The sequence below is a fragment of the Gadus morhua genome, chromosome 16, assembly GCF_902167405.1.
Source record: "Gadus morhua chromosome 16, gadMor3.0, whole genome shotgun sequence".
Lineage (NCBI taxonomy): Eukaryota > Metazoa > Chordata > Actinopteri > Gadiformes > Gadidae > Gadus > Gadus morhua.
In genome coordinates, this window is record NC_044063.1 from 17,916,703 (window position 1) to 17,937,787 (window position 21,085).

A 21,085-nucleotide genomic window follows, 5' to 3' on the forward strand; every position below is an offset into this window, starting at 1 on the left:
CCCTCTTCTCTCCCCCCCTCTCCCTCCTCTCCCCCCTCTCTTCCTTCCCCTTTCTCTCCCCTCCTCTCTCCCTCCTCTCTCCCCCTCTATCTCCCCTCTCTCCTTCCTCGCTCTCCCCTCCCTCCTCCTCTCTGAGAAGACACACCCCAGGCAAAAACTGCAGCGCCGTCTTTTCCTGTCATCTAAATAATCGATTAGCATGGACTCAACAGTCTGTGCATCAGCTGTGTCCTGTAGTTTTAAATGCTAAATTAGCATTGATTATCTATTTTGTTCTGTGCGACCAATTGAACACATTATGTTCACCATTGATGTGGAGAGTGTAACCAGTTTACCATTATATCCCATTGTGAGGGCTGGAAGAACAGATAGATGATAGATGTGGAGAACCATTTCATGACTTTCTTTGTATTTAGTTTTAGTGTTCAAATGTATAGTATGTACATCCAGCCACTAGGGGTCCATCCATCAGATCGATAACAATATCAGTGTCGTAGAGTAGCGTGTATACATGGGAGTTGTTGCCCCCATGGTCAGAGAAAATATAACTCATCTGATGCAGGAATCATGTTCATCAACGTGCTAGAAACAATTGGGATAATGTTAGTACACAACTCAACATAATAACATATATCTTATTATTTTTAGATATTTTAACATGGGAATGTTGCATATAATACCTTTAAATGACTAAATATTGATTTATTTTTCTACTCTAGATTTTTCAATGTATCTACTTTTACTTTTTTATGTTTTCAAAATGGCTTTGTGTTGGAAAACAACTGTCTCAGAGGCATTGATAGATGGATAAAAACAACTATACATTTCAACTTGTAATGCACGTATGTAGATCCGTAAAGATCACAACCTGCCTTAAGAGTAACCATAGTTACTCTGGGCACCAGGTCTCCATCTCGGTGCAATATGAATGATGGATGGCTGTGTGCTGAAGGACAGGTCCCCCGTCCCCAATGGGTCCCCGTCCCAGCCGGTGATCGAGGGGCTGCAGGGGAGAGGCATCCCTCTGGCAGAGACCTCAACACTGGCCAGAGCAGGAGAGGAGAGGGGTAGCGCTGAGACTGCTGCTCTGGACTATTAAAGGGGGATAGGATCTAAGAGGCTTTGGACGGTTCTGACTCTGACTGGGAGAGAAGGTGGAGAAGAGATTTAATGGTCTGATCGAGGGGAAGGATATAAATAGTAGTCCCTTTGACCACGACCATGAATCTGAGAGCTCATGTGTAATTGCCCTGGCAGATGCTCTGGTCCTCCCTCCTGTTAAGATATATTTCCAGCAAACCTGGCCTGGGTCGGTCCCAGTCGCTAAATCTAATACGGGGCGGGTTTGATGCGATGAGGAGCGCTGTTTTTTAAAACAACCCAAACGTCTGCCGTGATGTGGAGCGGTCTGTTGGATCCACCATGGCGACAGTATGAAACAAACTGGGTGGTGTGTTCCCTCAGAGCTCTGTGTGCCTTCGCTGATAAGGAAGATGAGTTGCCGTCTCACTGCGCCTGCTGATAACACCCCTGAGAAATCTGAAATGAACTGAGAGCTTCCAGACTCATGCGCATTTGCAAATTGGTCTGGCCATGTCAGACCAGGTGCTCCACACCCCCAGCCAAAAGGTCATGGGTTTGAACCCAAATGTCAGCAGCCTATTTGCAGAGATCCTTGAGCGTGATGTAAATCACTGTAAGTGGCTTTGGATAGAAGCATCCGCTAAACACAGAACGGTAAGGTAAGCTGAACTGTGTTTTACCTTACTCCATCACAGTGTAGTGGTTACATACAAATTAATCTATAGTCTGAGGCTTTTTGATGGATTTGCCCTCCGAGTAGTCCCTGTGTTTATTATTATAGAAGTGCGGTGTTTATATCCATCATCACAGTGCATTATTCATATAAAAAGTGGTCTGCACAATAAAGCTTCATGATGGATCTCCATGGATGTTTAATTAACGTGAACAATGAGAGGATTCAGCTTATGGCAAATTCTGCACAGAAGTGTAGCTGGAAGGCAGATCAGAGGCATGACTGCATGACCATGATTAGCAACTGAATGAGCAGAAATATACATGACACAATAGCACACAATTACTGAAATAGAGTCAATGTTTAAATGGCAGCATTCAGCAGCGGAGGATTAGCCAGGCGTACACACACACTAATAGGTCGGATAATACACAATAGCAAAATGCTGCATGAAAGACAGGACAGAATGACATAATGGCAGGGAGACCGACAAACCGTGAAGAGTGGATGATGACGATGGATGAGAGAGACATGTTAAGTGTAATTAAAATGATTCATTTTCAACGTTAAGTAATATCCCATCTCCTCCAATTGATATCAATGACTTAATCATCGTGGTCTTGAGCTTGGCAGAATAATCAGGTGTGAGGGGGAATTATGTCCATGAGAAACACCAGGCCCCAACGCCACAGCGGCGCCAGCATTTAGCAGCTACGATGCCAAAGTGTCCTGGATGCAGCTTAGTGGTAGGGGGGCTGCAGTTGAAACGGTTGATGTTATTGTTGCAGTAGATGGGGAGGCAGGTGATAGAGAACGTAATGGTGATGGTGATGCTGAAAAGAAAAGTGGCCGTGGGCCATCTGGCTGATAATCCCGACGCTTCTAAGAGCTCAGTCGCACCATGTGGTGGACATCATGTTAATGCTTTTTAGGAAAAACCCGGTTTGTCTCGGAAAAATGCATTAAGGAAATTCGGAAGTGAAGATAAAAAACCACAACATGATAAAGTATAATCCAGTATAATAATACCTTGTTGGTTCTCTGTTATGTGTTACTCAATGTACAGATGTTAGTTATTTGCTGTAAGTTGTTTGATGTTTCTATGTTTTTCTCCAAGCCAAAGGGTTCTGGGTTGAATCCCCAAGGCTTCTCTCTCCGCTGTATGCATCTCTGAGCTGTGTTGCCTCATGGCTTCCTGTCTTCCGGATGACCTTTGTCTGTACTCCCTGTAATATGTGTCGGATCAAAGCATCTCTTAGCGGACTAAACAGCCATAATCTGCTCAATTAATTTCATACCCACTCCACGCAGGTAGAATACTAAAACAGCTGAGGATCAAATGGGAGTGAGATTTAATAGTTGCGAACCGGACCCAAGGAAGCTGTGAGAGCTATCAAGTGAGTTGTATAAAGAGAGAAAGAGCTATCAAGTAATAGAGTGTGTGTGCGTGTGTGAGAGAGAGAGAGAGAGAGAGAGAGAGAGAGAGAGAGAGAGAGAGAGAGAGAGAGAGAGAGAGAGAGAGAGAGAGAGAGAGAGAGAGAGAGAGAGAGAGAGAGAGAGAGAGAGAGAGAGACACACACACACTCACATACACACACACACACACACACACACACACACACACTGAGTGTGAAGGGGGGATGATACTGTACGAATCATTGAAGGAGTAAGAGTAGATAATTTGCAGATGGAAGGGCGGTCTGCCGAGTTGGGGCAGAACATCAGAGCACACGTGTGTGTGTGTGTGTGTGTGTGTGTGTGTGTGGGGGGGGGGAAAGCAGAGGAGGAACTCCAAGAGGAATAACTAATCTAAGCAGATTACGCAGACGAAAGAACTGCAAGAGGGCAGAGAGAAGAGAGAGAGAGAGAGAGAGAACGAGAGACAGGGAGAGAGAGAGAGCAAGTGGGGTGAGAGAGGGAAGGTGGAATGGGATGGAGAGAGAGAGAAAGATAGAGAGAGCAAGGAGGTTTAGAGCGAGAAAGAGGGAGAGAAAGGGGTGTGAGAACAAGACAGAGAGACAGAGGGGGAGTGAGGGCACAAGAGAGAGAAAGAGAGAGGGGGTGTTCATTAGAGCTGTCAGATCGCCTGGTAATCAGCTGTAAAACTGTACAGCAGCAGCATGACACACAGAGCCTCAAACTCCCTGCTAAATCTGGAGACGAAGCACCAGACGTCTAAATTAATCATTAGAAGATAAAGGGGTTATTTTAACAGCCCTGTAAGGTTAATGCAGAATTTCAGAAAACACCAGGAGACTCAGACCCCTGCTCTTAATTCCACGAACTCAACCCTTCTTCCACTCCCCCCCCCCCCCACTCTCTATCTCTCTCTCTCACTCAGTGTCAGTCACGGCGTGTTGGGTGCTCTCCGGGGGTCATCCCGTGTGGGCAGAGCTAAGCCACTCCTCAGAGTGGAAGTGATGTTTGCATCATTGCTTTACTTAAACGGTGAAGGCACCCGGTGGGGGAGGGTACGGCTTAGGCCACCTGAGAATGAGCAGCAGAAGGATGGGATGTTGCTCCTAATGTCCCTAAGATGAAGGAGGAGGAGGAGGAGGAGGAGGAGGAGGAGGAGGAGGAGGAGGAGGAGGAGGAGGAGGAGGAGGAGGAGGCCATCTAGGAGTCTGTCTGATGCCTTTAATCTTAGAGGTAAAAAGAGTGGATTAAACATTGAATAATTTAGATATCATGACTCCGCCAGGGAGATCAAATAATCGATTGATCGCCAACACTGTATTTTTCTTATTTTTTTCCACACAGAATCAATGTGCTATAAAAGAAAACAATAACGATGATGAAATAAAGGCGGAGATCTTTGAGCTCGCTTAGCATCAGTGCAACATTCTTCCACTGACGAAAATGTCTTGTTTCAATGGGTGCTTACTGTGTTGTTTCATAGCACATTCAAATTAATATATCCCCTTATTTCATACAGATCCCTTGACCTCTACCATGAAAAGGCCTGGCTGTATTGATTACTTTCATGGTTTTCATGGTTTTATGTATTAGTTGTTGCCTAGGTCTGAGGATTGTGATTGGACAGTAGAATAGCGTCAACTCCAACATGATTTTGGTTGGTGTGCGTTCTCTGTCTGTGTCCGGGGAGCACGGCCTAACAGCTGTGAATATTTCATCCGGTGTCTGTGGAATGGATTTCAATACATCCCAATGCTGCATTTTATTCATTAAATCTGTTTACCGCCTCCTGACACGCAGTCATTTTAGACTTTGGACTGTAGACTGTATCATGTGCTAAATTGTACAGCATTTCACACTAATACGATTTTTTATGCAAACAGCTTTGTATACAATACACATTTTTTTTCCCAACCCAGCGATCCTTTAGTAAACTCCCGGTTTGTTTCTTCTGGTTCTCCCTGCCAGGTGGTGGGCGAGTGGAGCTTCAGTAAGATCCATTGTGACATCTTCGTCACCCTGGACGTGATGATGTGTACGGCCAGCATCCTCAACCTCTGCGCCATCAGCATCGATCGGTGAGTTTGGCACCGTCACACCAGACCGCCTTGTCAGCTCTCCTAGTCTGTGTATCAGCAAGGTATCCCATGGCAGGCTAGAAAAGCATCCTGGTTGCAGGCATAATCATATATATGTCAGGCCGTTATACATATTTCTTTGTGTTTTATAGCATCAGATAACAAAGAGGCCTAGTCTACTCAATACATGGCAACAGGTGTATTATCGAGACTCTATAACGTATGAGTTAAAAATAAACCATGAAATATGTGTTCAACATGTATTTTGACACCGAAGACCAAAGACTTGTCTCACAAACATGTCAACCTTCAAACCAAACTGATGTTGTTGTGGCCATTGCAATGAAAATAGATAGCCTTCCTGGCAATACTGACCACATACATATTGTCCCCAAGGAGGGTTTCTCTAATGGTACAGATTCAATATGATCTTCATTGTTCAGCCGGACTTGCTTCTTAAAGCAAGGTTAAGCTAATCATGGCTCCAATAGATAACAGCTATTTTTATACCAGGAGGAGGTTGTCATCAAACTTGTATAGATAAGGATCACGTAGGGTTTACACATTCCCCAGAAATAAATCAAGGCAAGGTAAAAGGTTTAGGGCCCTATCTTGCATCCGGCGCAAGTGACTTAGTCACTGGCGCATGTGTCGTTGCTAGTTTACAACTGGCGTAGAGCGTTCTTTTCCCACCACCGCCACTCGCCGGTAAATTAATTAATGACGCCGAAGTTGGCATCCGATTCGCAGCATCCGATTCAGCAGCTGGTCCACTTTAAATCGGTCCTGATTGAAAACCACTACACCTAGACTCTTCAAATCTGGACTAAATTATTACAGTGAGGCTATACATTATAATAAACATAGTTACAGATTTGTGAAACCTTTTTTCTATTTGTGAAAATGCAATACAGGCTCATTTTAATGCTTTTTAGGGGTCCAGACTGCATTAGAACGGGTCCTGATTGAAAACCACTACACCTAGACTCTTCAAATCTAGACTAAATTATCACAGTGAGGCTATACATTAAGTAAAACATAGTTTCAGATTTGTGAAACCTTTACCCTATTTGTGAAAATGCAATAAAGGCACATTTTAATGCTTTTTAGGGGTCCAGACCGCATTAGAACTGATCCTGATTAAAAACCACTACACCTAGACTCTTCAAATCTGGACTAAATGATCACAGTGAGGCTATACATTATGTAAAACATAGTTTCAGATTTGTGAAACCTTTAACCTATTTGTGAAAATGCAATGCGGTCTGGACCCCTAAAAAGCATTCAAATAAGCCTATATTGCATTTTCACAAATAGGGTAAAGGTTTCACAAATCTGAAACTATGTTTTACATAATGTATAGCCTCACTGTGATAATGTAGTCCAAATTTGAAGAGTCTAGGTGTAGTGGTTTTCAATCAGGACCGATTTGAAGATTCTAAGTGGTTTTCAAGCCGAATCGGATGCTGCGAATCGGATGCCAACTTCAGCGTCGTGGTAAATTAGGGATTGATCATGCGCCCCAAGGGGCGGTTCGGCGGAAGGAGGAGGCGTGTTCTGGCGCAAACGGTATTTTGCCGTTTCTGAATACCATTGCGCTACTGACCAGGAAATACCTGGTTTAAAGTCAGTGGCGCGTTGTTCAGATGCTATTTTAAGGGCGCATGCATACATGCACATGCGATGCATACGGATTGCTTGTGCACCTCGCGTATACACTTTGCTTCTCCCATCTACCTAGCCGCACATTCTTGGTAAATTATTTGGGAAAGAACAGCTGATGCAGCGGTAATAAGTTGTACTTTTAAATCAATGCATCTGCAAACACCGTACAGCAAACACATATTTTCTGTACAGAGACATCGTGTAGGCCTACATGCCCATAACTTTTAGGATTGATGAGTATTTGATCGTGAAAAACATTGTTTTACCGCGAGTGTAAAGAATGAATGAATGCGCGCGTGTGTGCTCTGTTTAAACACACGCAAACTAAACACGTAACGCATAATACAATCAATGGCAATGTCTATTACCGCGGGGACACATGCATATTAGGATAGCATACAATACTGATAAGAAACAATGTTTATAATGTATTGCGTATATCATTAAATAGAACCACAGTTACGGCATATCACATGTTATATCATATACGTTTTCTTTGCCGAAATTTATTTGAGGACTCAGTATTTCTGAAGTTGTGGAAGAAAACCCCTTATTCCATGTGTGAATTAGGCCATATTATTTGGCAATAAACTGAGCCATTTGCAGTTTGAAATTCATGTGCATTTGTCTCATCGGAGACTGCTGACGCGCTGTCAAAATATCAACGCGTCCGATTCAAATGCGCTCATGGCTCTTAAAGGGGATGGGAGCTGGCACTCTCATTGGTTTGTTGGACGTTACGCCCAAACCACACCTACGGGTAACTAGGCTGCTTCAGACCAACCCTTTTGACACTTGCGCCGCGGCAATTTTCCGTCTCGTAAACGGTCGTTGCCATTTGAAACGGTCGATGCCATTTCCGACCATGTCCGATTGCGTCCGATCTTGAATTCCGAATGCTTCGTGAACGGAATTAAAACATGGCGGACGTAGAGGAGCCAGGACCTGCAGCAGGTCACTTGGAGTCAGTTAAAAACAGCACAGGGTGGAATGTTAAATAATCTCAGATATAAATAACAATAATCGGGTTAAATAACTTCACATGGTGTGTCTGGTGTGTTTCCAGCATTCGTAGTGTTGATCAGCAGATATATAGTCCGCCAAGACGTTGAGGTTGCTTAGCAACCAGAGACTGTCCATGCAAGTGAACGGAGTGTTCCCTCTTCGTCATAACTATCAAACCAAACATCCTTCACATTCACCGAGCGAACATTATGAAAGTAAAACGCACATTTCTCACAAAAAATGTTTACATAAACGCATTTAATGGCGTAACTATGTCACTATTTCCACCCAGAATAAAGAAAGATGTCGGCCGTATGCTTCTGTGCAAGCGTCACTACTCTCTGCCAGTGACGTCGGGTCAAGCTCAACGCTGATTGGGCAACGCGTTTCAAATGGCAACGACCGTTTACGAGATGGAAAATTGCTGCGCCGCGACGCAAGTGTCATTTATCCGCCTGTAAAATAGCTATAGCGCCGTAGAACCGCCCACAAAGCTACTTGCGCTTTGCGCTTCCCACTTGCGTTTCAGACCGTTAAAATAGTGCCCTTTTAGTGTTCACAGCAAATCGTCTCTAGATGCTACTCTCTTTAATCATGATGCCCACAATCATTGTACCTATAACACAACAAACCGTGACACAATAATTGTACATATCACACAACAGTACTGACCTTAGTTCGTTTCAATACCATCAATCCTCCACCTCATGGTCAGATTCAACGTATAGACAATTTTTGACGCTTCTTATTATATTTCCTTCAAAATGTCAAGCTTGACATTTTGAAGCGCATTTACTTTTGCGCTGGTAGCTGTAAAGGCAATAGGGTATTTTATGATAGTAACTCTTTTTTTGGTTTATCATGCATCACTCTCTTATTCGTATAACTTGGCCAACCTAAAGATTCCCACTGTATTGTGTTGCAGCATGGTGATAAAAAATGGTGGAAATATAATAGATTGGACCTTTAATGACAATTCCAATGCCTGAGATTCACTTATTAGTCCAGTCACAGTTGGTGGATCATGTTAATTAACTCGGAAAGGCAAGAAGTCGCCTGTAGAGCTACGTAGGCTACCGCTGCTGTTGCTGCTGTTTTACGTCTGAACAAATCCATCCCAAAACCAATAGGATCACTTGTGTCATATGTTATTGTTGATCTTCCCGCCATATGATCCGACACCACACAAAAGTCAAGCCGTTGAATGGCCCCTTATGCACACACTCCATGTACCTCAAGGCTTAGAAAACAAATTACACAGAAATCAATGGCGGTGTAGTGCTTTGTTGAAGACCGAGCGTTTCCTGGGGATTTCAGCCGGCCCAACTAATAAGGTCAGGCCTTGTGCTGGGGTTAATTGATAAGGTCTTTCGTAAACGAGGCTAGGCCACTAGTCACTGTCTGCTTGATCTGTTGTTGTCGTGGCTCGCTGCAGGACACGGAGCAACAATAGACACATTAAATCGTGATCGCACCTATGTGTGCGATCACGCCACCATGCAATACCAACGGTTCATCCACGTTAAAGTCCTTTATCAAAGATCTCAACCTTAAGATACGGTTGTAGGATTTGTGATTTACAATGAAAGCATCATAGTCTCACACTGTCTCACACTATGGGCGACACAAGCTGTGGAGCACATAGTCTTTATATTTATAGACCACAAGCTACTGGGCCAGGTCATGGTTCATTGTGTGGTAAACTGTAAATTATGGTGGTTGTTGTACCTGACTGTGCCTTATTCCTCTGTGCACACATTTTTGGAAACAATGCATGGAACTTTTAAGGTGAAGTACCCTCAATGAGGGATGACGTTTATGTTTGTATAAAAATATTGAAAAAAGCCATATCGATTCTAAAAAGCTCATCAAGCACTTTTAAAAAAAAAGAATGTTATACATGATATAGTGTCCATTATGCAAATTATGACACGGTTGGTGCTTCAGTCTGTGAGAAAAATACATCTATTTACTGTCATCTAATGCAATTATTTTGAATCTGCTTTTAATAAAGCAAATTTTGTTAATGAGACGCCTAATGCTATTATGAATTGTAACGATTTCACATTAGAGCTATTTCATTCCTCACATACATTCAGTTAAACCATGGAGAAACGAAGAATCCTAGAATAGATTTACGTCTTTGAAGCAAAGAATACAATTTAGCCATTGAACTAGCCTTGTTTATTTCCCTGTTCTCTGACTGAAACGTTTTGAGATCAAAGATTTAAAATAGGTACACTGTCAGTGTGTTTTCTTCAACATGTCGATATAAAGGGAAGTGTACGGAAGAGGATTAGGGCCACACATGTAAAAAAAAATTAAGTTCTGACTTTATTCTCAGAATTCTGAGAATAAAGTCAGAACTCTGACTTTAATCTCAGAATTCTGAGAATAAAGTCAGAATTCTGACATTAATCTCAGAATTCTGAGATAAAAAGTCAGAATTCTGACTTTAATCTCAGAATTCTGACTTTTTTCTCAGAATTCTGAGATTAAAGTCAGAATTCTGACATTAATCTCAGAATTCTGAGAAAAAAGTCAGAATTCTGACTTTAAAGTCAGAACTACGGGTATCTGTAAGGACCAACCTCCGTGGGAGAGACACTTTGCTTTATGCAGTAGGAGGAAACCTATGGAAAGCCAAGAAGGCCACAATCCGGCCCTAGAATGGCGCGGTAAAAGTGCACGTCCCATAGCCAACTCACCAAGCTCACCAAGTCCAGTATTCAGAATTCAAAGCATTTATTCACAAATACGTTCTATTTTTTTGACAAGCGGAGCCGACAGTCCTGTGCATGTATGCAAATTAGCCATGTGCGCGAAACAGAAGATAGACGCAATGTATAGAACTGATTGTTGTGCATTGTTGTGGATATGTAGGCTGGTTAGTTGTGGTTGTTTGTGGTTTTAGTGAAACAGCTTTGCCTTGGAGTTGGAGAAGTTGGAGTGATTGTGTGAATGTGCGAGAGAGAGCGCACCTGCCGTGGTGATGTTGGGCTTATTGTGGGCTTATATGTGGTATCTGTCTGATCGTATTAGCTGTAGATGGATGGTTAAATAATGTCACAAGAACGATCATACTGCAGGCTCTCATTTGCAAATGCACTGATTGTGTGCCCGTCTCCGATATGCTATATACCTGGCATTTATTCAGTTCATGTTCTTCTGAGTGCGCAAGAACGGTGCCAATTATTGTCGTGTTTGCATTGTAATGCACAACTTTGCCCCTCCCTGTTATAAAATAACGTGCATCCCAACAACTTTAGCCAATGCAGGCTCCTATTGCTTTACCAGTGTGTTTAACGTGTGTGCGTGTGTGCGTGTGTTGTCATGTAGGCTATAGATATAGATTGATTGTCTTGGCTTGCTTGCATCCATGAAATATTGTAATGTTATGGCCGAGCTGGCTACGGCATATCGAGAACAATCTGGGGATGAGGGCATCCCCGAATATTGACGGGTATTTCGCACACTGCCATCTCAATATATAGCCTAACATATACAAATATATCACTGTACTAGACACAAATGTAATTTCCACTAGCTAGTGGTGGTCATTACATTGTAGTGAAACTAGTAAAGACAACACAGCTTTATGTTACGGCGAAACATGGAGGCACTGCAGCTCTAGTCTCGACAATGCGTTACTTTAGTCTGGTATTTCTCTTCACTGATTGGTTAGACAGCCTTCAAACTTAGTGGTCAAGCAAAGAAGAGGGAGGGCTCGTTCAGCATACCTAATATCCGGAGTGATTAACTAATAGCCGGAGTGAATAACTAATAGCTGGAGTGAATGACTAATAGCCGCGGCTATTAGTCATTCAAAACCGTATTCCGTAACCGAATTCTTGCCAAACCGCACGGAATCCGTGCGGTTTTGCACTTTTACCGCGCCATTCATAGGCTTTCCACAGGCTTTCCATAGGTTTCCTCCTACTGCATAAAGCAAAGTGTCTCTCCCACGGAGGTTGGTCCTTACAGATACCCGTAGTTCTGACTTTAAAGTCAGAATTCTGACTTTTTTCTCAGAATTCTGAGATTAAAGTCAGAATTCTGAGATTAATGTCAGAATTCTGACTTTTTTCTCAGAATTCTGAGATTAATGTCAGAATTCTGACTTTAATCTCAGAATTCTGAGAAAAAAGTCAGAATTCTGAGATTAAAGTCAGAATTCTGACTTTTTTCTCAGAATTCTGAGATTAATGTCAGAATTCTGACTTTTTATCTCAGAATTCTGAGATTAATGTCAGAATTCTGACTTTATTCTCAGAATTCTGAGATTAAAGTCAGAATTCTGACTTTTTTCTCAGAATTCTGAGAATAAAGTCAGAACTTAATTTTTTTTTACATGTGTGGCCCTAATCCTCTTCCGTAGAAGTGAGATTCTATTCTTATACACTAACGTTTTTTTTGGAGAAGTAAACTCTTTTGAGATTCAACCATCACAGAATCGTATCTTCACTCTTCTTTCTAATGTAAGAGAGTAAGCCCCCTGCTTAATATGCACGTTTTGGAAAAAAAAACATCAACATCTCGTCAGTTTCTGCATAAAAACAAACAATGAATATTTGGACTATTGGTGTCATCTCTCTGTTTGTTTTTGATTGGTCAAAATAAGACACCAAATGAGGCAGTACTCTCTTATATTATTAATATATATAATACTAGAAAATAAACAAATGTGACAGTTTCCTATTAGGTATGACTTCAGCCTCAAAAACATGCAAATATAGTAATTTCCCTCGGGATAAATAAAGCATCTTGAATCTTGAATCTTGAAATATAACAGCCATTGAGACCCTAAACACAGTCCTTTGAATTGTCAGTTTGACACCCTAACCAAAACATTGTAGGTCCTATACTCTGCAGGTTATCAAGAGTCCCTCTTCCCCTCTCTCTCTCTCTCTCTCTCTCTCTCTCTCTCTCTCTCTCTCTCTCTCTCTCTCTCTCTCTCTCTCTCTCTCTCTCTCGTTATCTCTCCCTCGCCCTCTCTGCCTCACTCTACAATCGACTAAAATAATGTAAACAGATCAATCATGCTTTCAAAAGAGGTAAACACAATTTTATTTTCCTTCAGCTGTTTCTAAAGACCGCATAGTCGTGATACCAGAGAAGCCCCTTCTTTGAGCGGCTCGCCCTGCTGGCCACCAGCTGTGCACTCGTCAAGCACATGTTCCTTCTCCTCCACCAACCAATAAATTCAAAGCCGGTACCTTGCCCACGTCTTCATCAAAACACCAACCGAGAACAACAAGATGGCCTCAATGAATGCAATGATATGAAACAAGTCATTGAAATGATGACAGGGAAGCATTGAAATTCCCCAGCGGGGATTTCCCTTATGGCTTTGGAAAAGGGTTGAAAGGAAAGAGGAGAAGAAAGCAGAGAAGCAGCAGGTGGCACAGAGAGCGCTGCCATAATGTATTTTCACGCATTAAGGGCTGGCATGCGGCATGCCTCAATGTATGGCCGTCACATGGGTTGGAATTCCATCCTCTGTTGTTCAAGTGATTTTGCAAAATGTTTTGGCACAATCAATAACAATCTTGTGCCTAGGCCCTCGCTAATCTGAGGGTTGCTATTGTTTTGAATACAAAAGCATAAAAATAGTCTCCTGATAATAATCGTACAGACACCTCCATGCCGACGCCTTGGAGGGCCTGTTCAAATTAGGTGGCTTCGTTTCGGTCTAATTTTGTCCTTTCTCCCTCTCAGATATACGGCGGTTGCCATGCCAATGCTGTACAACACCCGCTACAGCTCCCGGAGGAGGGTGACTGTCATGATTTCTGTGGTGTGGGTGCTGTCCTTTGCGATTTCCTGTCCCTTGTTATTTGGCCTGAACAACACAGGTAAGCAAGTACTCAGTTCTACTCTCGTTCACTACGCACAATACTTGCTTGTAGTCGATGGTGAACTGATTTCCTTGGTGAAAACCAATTTTTTCATGTCAAATGCAATCACATATCTAGTAGTACCAATCTGGTTGTTGACTCAGTTAGCCTAATATCGCTTCATGGGGTGCTCTCCGACTAACACAAGGCATCGGCTACTCAACCGTGTCTATTAATACGAAAGAAGCAGAACAAAAACAAATAAAACATGAAAATTGTGGCCGTCATTTATTCATGGCGGACCTCAGGAGTCAACAGGCAATTACTACTACACGTTATACACAGTCCACTCTGTCACTCTGGATGTTGTTGTTCTTTTCCTTTCTTTCTAATGGAGCAAAAATAATTGACCGGCCTTGTAAACCCCCCCCCCCCCCTGATTCAATGATTTGCATTTCTCCACAGCTACTCGCGACCCCTCTCAATGTGTGATCGCCAATCCAGCCTTTGTGGTTTACTCTTCCATTGTGTCCTTCTATGTCCCCTTCATCATAACACTGCTGGTTTATGTGCAAATCTACGTGGTGCTAAGGAAGCGAAGGAAACGAGTCAACACCAAGCCTAAACAGAGGGCCGCTCAAAACGCAGAGCACAACGTGGCCACCTCGCTGAAGGTGAGCACTCCTTCTGGAAACCTTCCGGAACCTTCCGGAAAATTCTGGACTCTCTCTCCGGCCGCAAATGAATACACTTCTTCTTGGAAATTGCCTGTCATGTGATTTAGACTCGCCTGCTTATTATATACTTTGCAGTCCAACTGTATTTAAAATATTGCATTGCAAACTGTGTGTACAAAGGTCTAAAGTGTTATAGTATAGTTTAGTATCGTTTATTGTGTCTCTTTTCGTTATTGTGTCTATTTCCTTCACTTTTCTTCCAGTGAAATAAAAAACAAACAATAAACACAAGACGTGACATAGACAGGTTCACAATGAAAGACAATAAATAGTGTTCCGACCCAATAATGCTTGAAGATCCTATGGACAAGCAATGTTTGATATAACCTAGGTAACCCTGTCATCCCGAAGATTGATTTTCACTCTTCCTAAAAATAACGGCCAACATTGGGTTTCTAAGGCCAGGACCCAATTACCCCCTTAGGTGTGACCAGTGTGTGTGTGTGCGTGTGTGTGTGTGTTTTCTTTAACCCTTTAGCGTTTCCTGAGATTATGCCTTACATTATGAAACCCATCTTAATCTTACATTAGTTCGATTTACCAGATTGGAAGTGTTTCTGGATCTTTTGTAATGAAACAGTAATGATGACAGGCCTTAAACGACATTTTGCTTTTCTGGTCATTGATTTTACTGTCGTACGAGAGATCGATTCGCTCGCCACAGGAAGACCAGTAATGCTTTAGATCCAGAACACTACATTACTCATGTTCATCCATGTGCTGAGGTGGGTGATGCATGAACTTGTGTACCTGGTGTGTGTGTGTGCATAATGTTTGTGCGTGTGTTTGCATCCAAAGAGAAACAATGAATATATCTGTTGCCAATAGTTAAGTCACAAATCACTGCCAAATAACAATTGTTCTTTGTATGTCAATATGAGGCTTGTGTGTGGCTTTTGTTCATTCTAATGTATGAATCTGTACTAATATAGAGGTTTTTGATAGATCGTCTGGTATTGCATTCAATTCCAAGTAAAGATAAGGCTGACACTGACCACACATGTTGTCTGGTGGGGCTTTGTAGCTGTAGGAAACTCTATGGGCGGTCCAGTCAGATCCGCCACGTTATGGGATGTTCTTGTTTCAGGATAAGTGCACTCATCCAGAGGATGTGACGCTTTGCACCATGATTGTCAAAGCCAACGGGGGTTTTTCTGTCAACAGGAAAAAAGTGGTGTGTTGCCATTATTTATTCATTTCGTGTGTTGTCATTTCAGTTGTGTCTTAAATGGGTGACGTGGAGTGCAGAGACGATAAGAACGTGCTCTTCTTTATGTCTTTCTATCATGTGTTTGAGTGTTTTAAGGATTTTTTTTGCAATTGAATTCAGCATTGTTCTTGTTTTTTGATTTTTACTTGATTCTCCGAGAAGGCATCTGAACAAACATTAGCCCGGTGTCCTGAACACCGTCATCTATTATAACTCAAGCCTGGTGTGTCCTCCATCCCCTCCGCTCTCCTAGATATTCATCAAAGAGGTGGCCATCGAGGGCGAAGACCTGGAACTGGATGAGCTCCACAACAGCGCCAGCAGCAGCCAGAAGCAGCAGCACAAGCAGCTGCAGCAGGGGGCACCGGGAGAAGCTCCGGCCACCAGCCACCAGCTCTTGATGCCTGCCAAGTCCAATGCCAGTCCTTCTTCCGCACCCCCCACCCCACCTGAGGACGGCCTGAAGCCGCTCAAGAACGGAGACACCGCCAAGGTGGATCCGGCACCACTGGTCGCTAAAGCCTTCCAGACGCAGGCCATGCCCAACGGCAAGACCCAGACGTCTGTGAAAACCATGAGCAAGCGGAAGATCTCCCAGCAGAAGGAGAAGAAAGCTACTCAGATGCTAGCCATTGTCCTTGGTCAGTGGATTTATACATATATATATATATATACGTATTACCCTTTTTGTTGTCCACTACTGCATGTTCACTCGCTCCTGATCAGAAAACAGTCAAAGCTCATGACTTATCTCCCATCTAACCACATTGCAAACGTGTAAATGATGTCGACGTGCCATTTTGTATTTTACTATCCCACAAAACTGAATGCTATTTGGGAAAAACTAGGGCTAAAAACAAACCTCAACAATCTTCATATTTTGCAGAATTCTGATCTCAGCATCCGATCTCACACTAACTGTGCCCGGACTGTTGTATTTTGTATCAAATATGATAAGTAGTCTGGAGATTATCCTTCAGACAACAGAGAGAAAGCAACTAACAGAACAGGCTGTGGTTATTGTCCAGTAGACAGATGCCAATTAATTTTACCAACTAGATACTTCTCCACTTCCACATCTATGCATGTCAAAAAGGTGCTTCAAGAGTGATTTAAACTGTTTACGTTGATGTTTCTTCTTCCTCTCACTATCTTACACTATATCCCCCCCCCCCGCCCCTTCTCATCTAATACCTTCCTCTCCTAAATCCATCAGGTGTATTCATCATCTGCTGGCTGCCATTCTTCATCACCCATATCCTGAACACTCATTGCACTAAATGCAAGGTACCCGCTGAGATGTACAATGCCTTCACTTGGCTGGGCTACGTGAACAGTGCTGTGAATCCCATCATATACACCACTTTCAACGTGGAGTTCAGGAAGGCCTTCATCAAGATCTTGCACTGCTAGGACCAGGGGAGACGACCACTCTGGGATGTGACCGAGGGAAGCTCAAGCCACACCTCTCCTCTAGCAAATGTCTCGCCGTGTGAGATGAGAAACATGGGTCAGAGCGGGGAACCTGGTTCCAGTCACAGCGGCAAAGACTTGCACATTGGCAGTGTATAACTAACGAACATATTGATTCGTCACCAATTACCTATGGACTCATGTTCTCCTGAATTATTGAATGTACACATTATGAAATAATGTCTGTATGGATCATCTGTATGGCGAAGTGGAAAGCGTAATATTGTTCTCTTGAAATCATTGTTATTGTCATATCGGGAGCCATCTGTGGATACAACGCACACGTGACTAGTTGTGTTTGATACAACTCCGACATGCTATTTATGATAAGGTTATATTCTGTGGTTTTTGGTGATGAGAGTTTTCTGCAGTTCATCTTGATGTCAATGAAGCAAGTGTGCATTGCAGTATTAAAAATGACTCAAAGCGCTTTATCTGAAATGTTCCACTCTTTGGAACGGGTATTACATTAAGAATATAAACAGAGTATTTAATTACAGTGTCATGTGGCTTTGCCAACAGACCTAAAATACAGTTTAATAAATTGAATATATTAAAAAATATATTAAAAAAAATATCTATATATAGTAGAAGTATTATTATTATTATTATTATTATTATTATTATTATTATTATTATTATTATTATTATATGTCCATGTTGTTTTTTTAACACATTTACTGTGATTATATGCCTGAAATTAAAATGTGATGCATGCTAACTGCTCCTCTACTTGACTTCTAATGAAATGTATTGTTATGAAGAATTCCAACAAATCCATTTAAGTAACATACAAAGATGTTGCTATTCATCCAGCTTAAAGACAACCGACCGACACTTGGACAGATGTACTTTGCTGTAAACGAAAGGACTCTTAATACAGGACACAAAATTCTGTGAGAAGCAACGGTTTAAAGAATCTCAGAGTAAGACATTGGAGAAGAAATGTTTTGAAAAAAAAGGATCTCTCATGCCTTTTCTGTAAATAAGAATGTGTTCACATGAAAGATGAGTCGGTAATGAGTGTCACAAAATAAATGCATTGCTGTGCCTACAATTTATTTTTGGCTAAAATTCGTCTTTGAGGGTAGATTGAAGGGATGTGTTATTTCCAACACTTAGAAACACAAACTGCCTAAAATCTGTATTCACACATCTCCAAAATCTAAAATGTTTTAGCCTTTTTACTGCAAATGTTTTATTGACAACACATTGCATGAGTTGTACTCAAAAGTATTTCAGCATTTCACATTGTACTCTGAGTTCTAATCATGGCCCTTCAACAATTAAGTTGAGCCTGAGGCAGTGGATGATGTGATGGGTTTAGTCACACATTCCCACTGACTTTCAGCACCTTCTAGGACAGTGGCAACTCCATTACACACACACACACACACACACACGCACGCACACGCGCATGCACACGCACACACACACACACACACACACACACACACACACACACACACACACGCAATTTTTGGATACAGTTCATGCAGTGTAGTGCAATGACAAATCCTGTAACTGGTGTACTCTCTCTCTGTCTCTATCTCTCTCTCTCTCCCTCTCACACTCAAACAACATGTGCGCGTGCCAAGTAGTGTGAAGAAGATCTGCTGCATGAATGGCAGACAGAAGACCCAAAACATACTTACATTTTCAACCAACAATATCATATTATTTTTTTTTATTTTGAGGGCTTACATGCATGATCAGAATGACGGATTAGTCAATTCTGGATTTTTTCTCTCGTTGATATCTTTGTGAAAAAAAACAAAGTTCCAGCGGTATTCATAAAACCATCGATTGATTGGTTTCTTTAATTGTGGCTAACACTACATAACTGCTTGTCCTTCCTTCATTTAATGAGGCCAAAAAATCCTATTCTGAAATATTAATGTGTAAAATGCCATACAATATTCATTCATATGGAATCGTATTACTACCTGGTGAATTTCTTTGCCTAACTGGCTGTGAGTGTCATAAAAATGCATGTATTCTCTCGACTAAAGACAGATCTCCTTTAGCTCTTCCCTAACGTGTCCTTATTTATATCCCCAGAGAGATGTCCCCCTGCACACCAACTACTGGATTCACATCAATCATATCTGGTGGCTCTGTTGGCCCCACTGCATCTATCTTGCATAAAGTCATATACCACTCATCATTACCGGCACGGAATCTCTAACAGAACTAGTGACCTTTAATAACTCACTTTAACTTAACAGTCTATAGTCTGCTCAGGTTTAGTGCAATTTGCTATTAAATCCTATTATTAAACGTTGAATCGTAGTCAAGCATAGATATGACTATTTGGCAATTTAATACACGCAGGTAGAAGGAAAGGATTCTTTTTTCTCGCATATAACCCCAAGATTGAAATATTTAACCGTTGCCCCCACCTGATCTACGTCCTTAATATAATCTCGCACTGCCCTTGTTATAAGGTTGCTCTCCTGGGCCCTAATTCATCCGATTCCATCTACCTGTTGCTGCTGACCTATTTCCTCCCCATTTCCCTCTAGGGGGGGGGGCCCAAGGTTGCATGGGAGTGACAGCACCACGACACACCCTCCCTAGTCACTGTCCATCAACGTCGCTCGGAAACTCGGAAACCCCATAACCACAGAGCAGCGCTCGGCCTCTCCAATAGGGATTTATTGTTCCCTCTCCTGTGAGCTCCAAAATACAATCTGAATATTGAAAGGAATGTTTAGTGACAAACTCAGATAACCACAGAGGCCATCTGTGCCAAAGTGGGATTAAGATGCCTGTTTACACAAGGCCTGTTTTGTCTGGCCATATCTTCGGTTTTCCCTTCCTCCAATTTCCACTGGGAGATTGACATTTTGAGAGCTGTGCCGGATTTGGTGATTGGCATCTCTAAATATAGTGGCGGGGGAAGACAGAGTGCACACGAAGGGGGACTCTTCTTTTAATAAGATAATGATGGATCGGCATCCTAATAATCAGTGGGCTGATACCTTAGCAAAGTCTAGTTTGAAGTCTGTGTGCGTGTAGGTGTCAAGATACAAAGACTTCAAGGTAACACTTCCGACGCACAAAGGCATCTCGCGCTTATAGCGAAAAGCCACTCGTCTCTCGAATATTGATTTCATTCCTTTTTCAAACACATTGCCTGAAAAGGACAAGTCATTTCCTGTTCACTGCGATGATGGATTACAGAGGCATAAGGATAACAGTCAGCAGAATACTAGTCTTAAACGAAAAAATAATCTTTTGGAATTGTCAAATAACTTATAATAGCCATCAACAGCCCAATGTATGGACTAGCAAAGTAAGTGCAGTGTTCTAAAGTACTTTGGGATGGAACAACAAACAAAGTCATTACAATTGCTTCAATTTTAATGAGTAACTCCGACACAGTGGAAAGGATAACGAAATATGTGGACCGTTTGTAATTTTTTTACATTTAAGCCATGGGTGTATATGGCTTTCCAGAGAAATTGTCCAATAAAAGAAATAGAGAGTTGAAACTTCATTTAAATGCCTCTCTACCGTGAAATTGTGCAATCTATGTTTTGCTGCACTAAACATGAGTTATATTAACATATATGTCGAGATTGCTTTAGGAACACTGAGAAATACTGGGGTGTCTTGTGTTGTATGCAAACTATAAAGATATTTTGTCATAACTCAATTAAGCATAATTGCCTTATATTTTCTAATCAAGTGCACTGAGTTAAATCAGAAAGTAGTGATTTTGAGCTATTATTAAACCTAATAGAGATGTGCTTGACAGGTAACAACAAACAAGGCTGATACAGGTGTCATGCCTTTGATGTAGTATTATTTTTTAATTGGCATGCATAATGTATATAATACATACATTTTTAGTTAAAGACCATTAAGACATCAGTCAGTGTCAACAGTACAGGATTTTTACA

At 41.9% G+C, this 21,085-nt stretch overlaps 1 protein-coding gene across 3 annotated transcripts in view; it reads left to right on the forward strand.

Moving 5' to 3' along the window:
• drd2a (dopamine receptor D2a) overlaps positions 1–18,238 on the forward strand; it is a 36,968-nt gene extending 18,730 nt beyond the window's left edge. For 2 of the 3 annotated variants that reach the window (XM_030337072.1, XM_030337073.1), the window contains 6 exons: positions 5,141–5,250; positions 13,639–13,775; positions 14,223–14,431; positions 15,582–15,668; positions 15,958–16,345; positions 16,921–18,238. In XM_030337072.1, coding sequence (XP_030192932.1) covers positions 5,141–5,250; positions 13,639–13,775; positions 14,223–14,431; positions 15,582–15,668; positions 15,958–16,345; positions 16,921–17,117 — 1,128 coding nt within the window. In that variant the 3' untranslated portion in view covers positions 17,118–18,238. The remainder of the gene's footprint in view (positions 1–5,140; positions 5,251–13,638; positions 13,776–14,222; positions 14,432–15,581; positions 15,669–15,957; positions 16,346–16,920) is intronic. The other variant, XM_030337074.1, reaches the window with a different exon arrangement.
• The last annotated feature ends 2,847 nt before the right edge of the window (positions 18,239–21,085 follow it).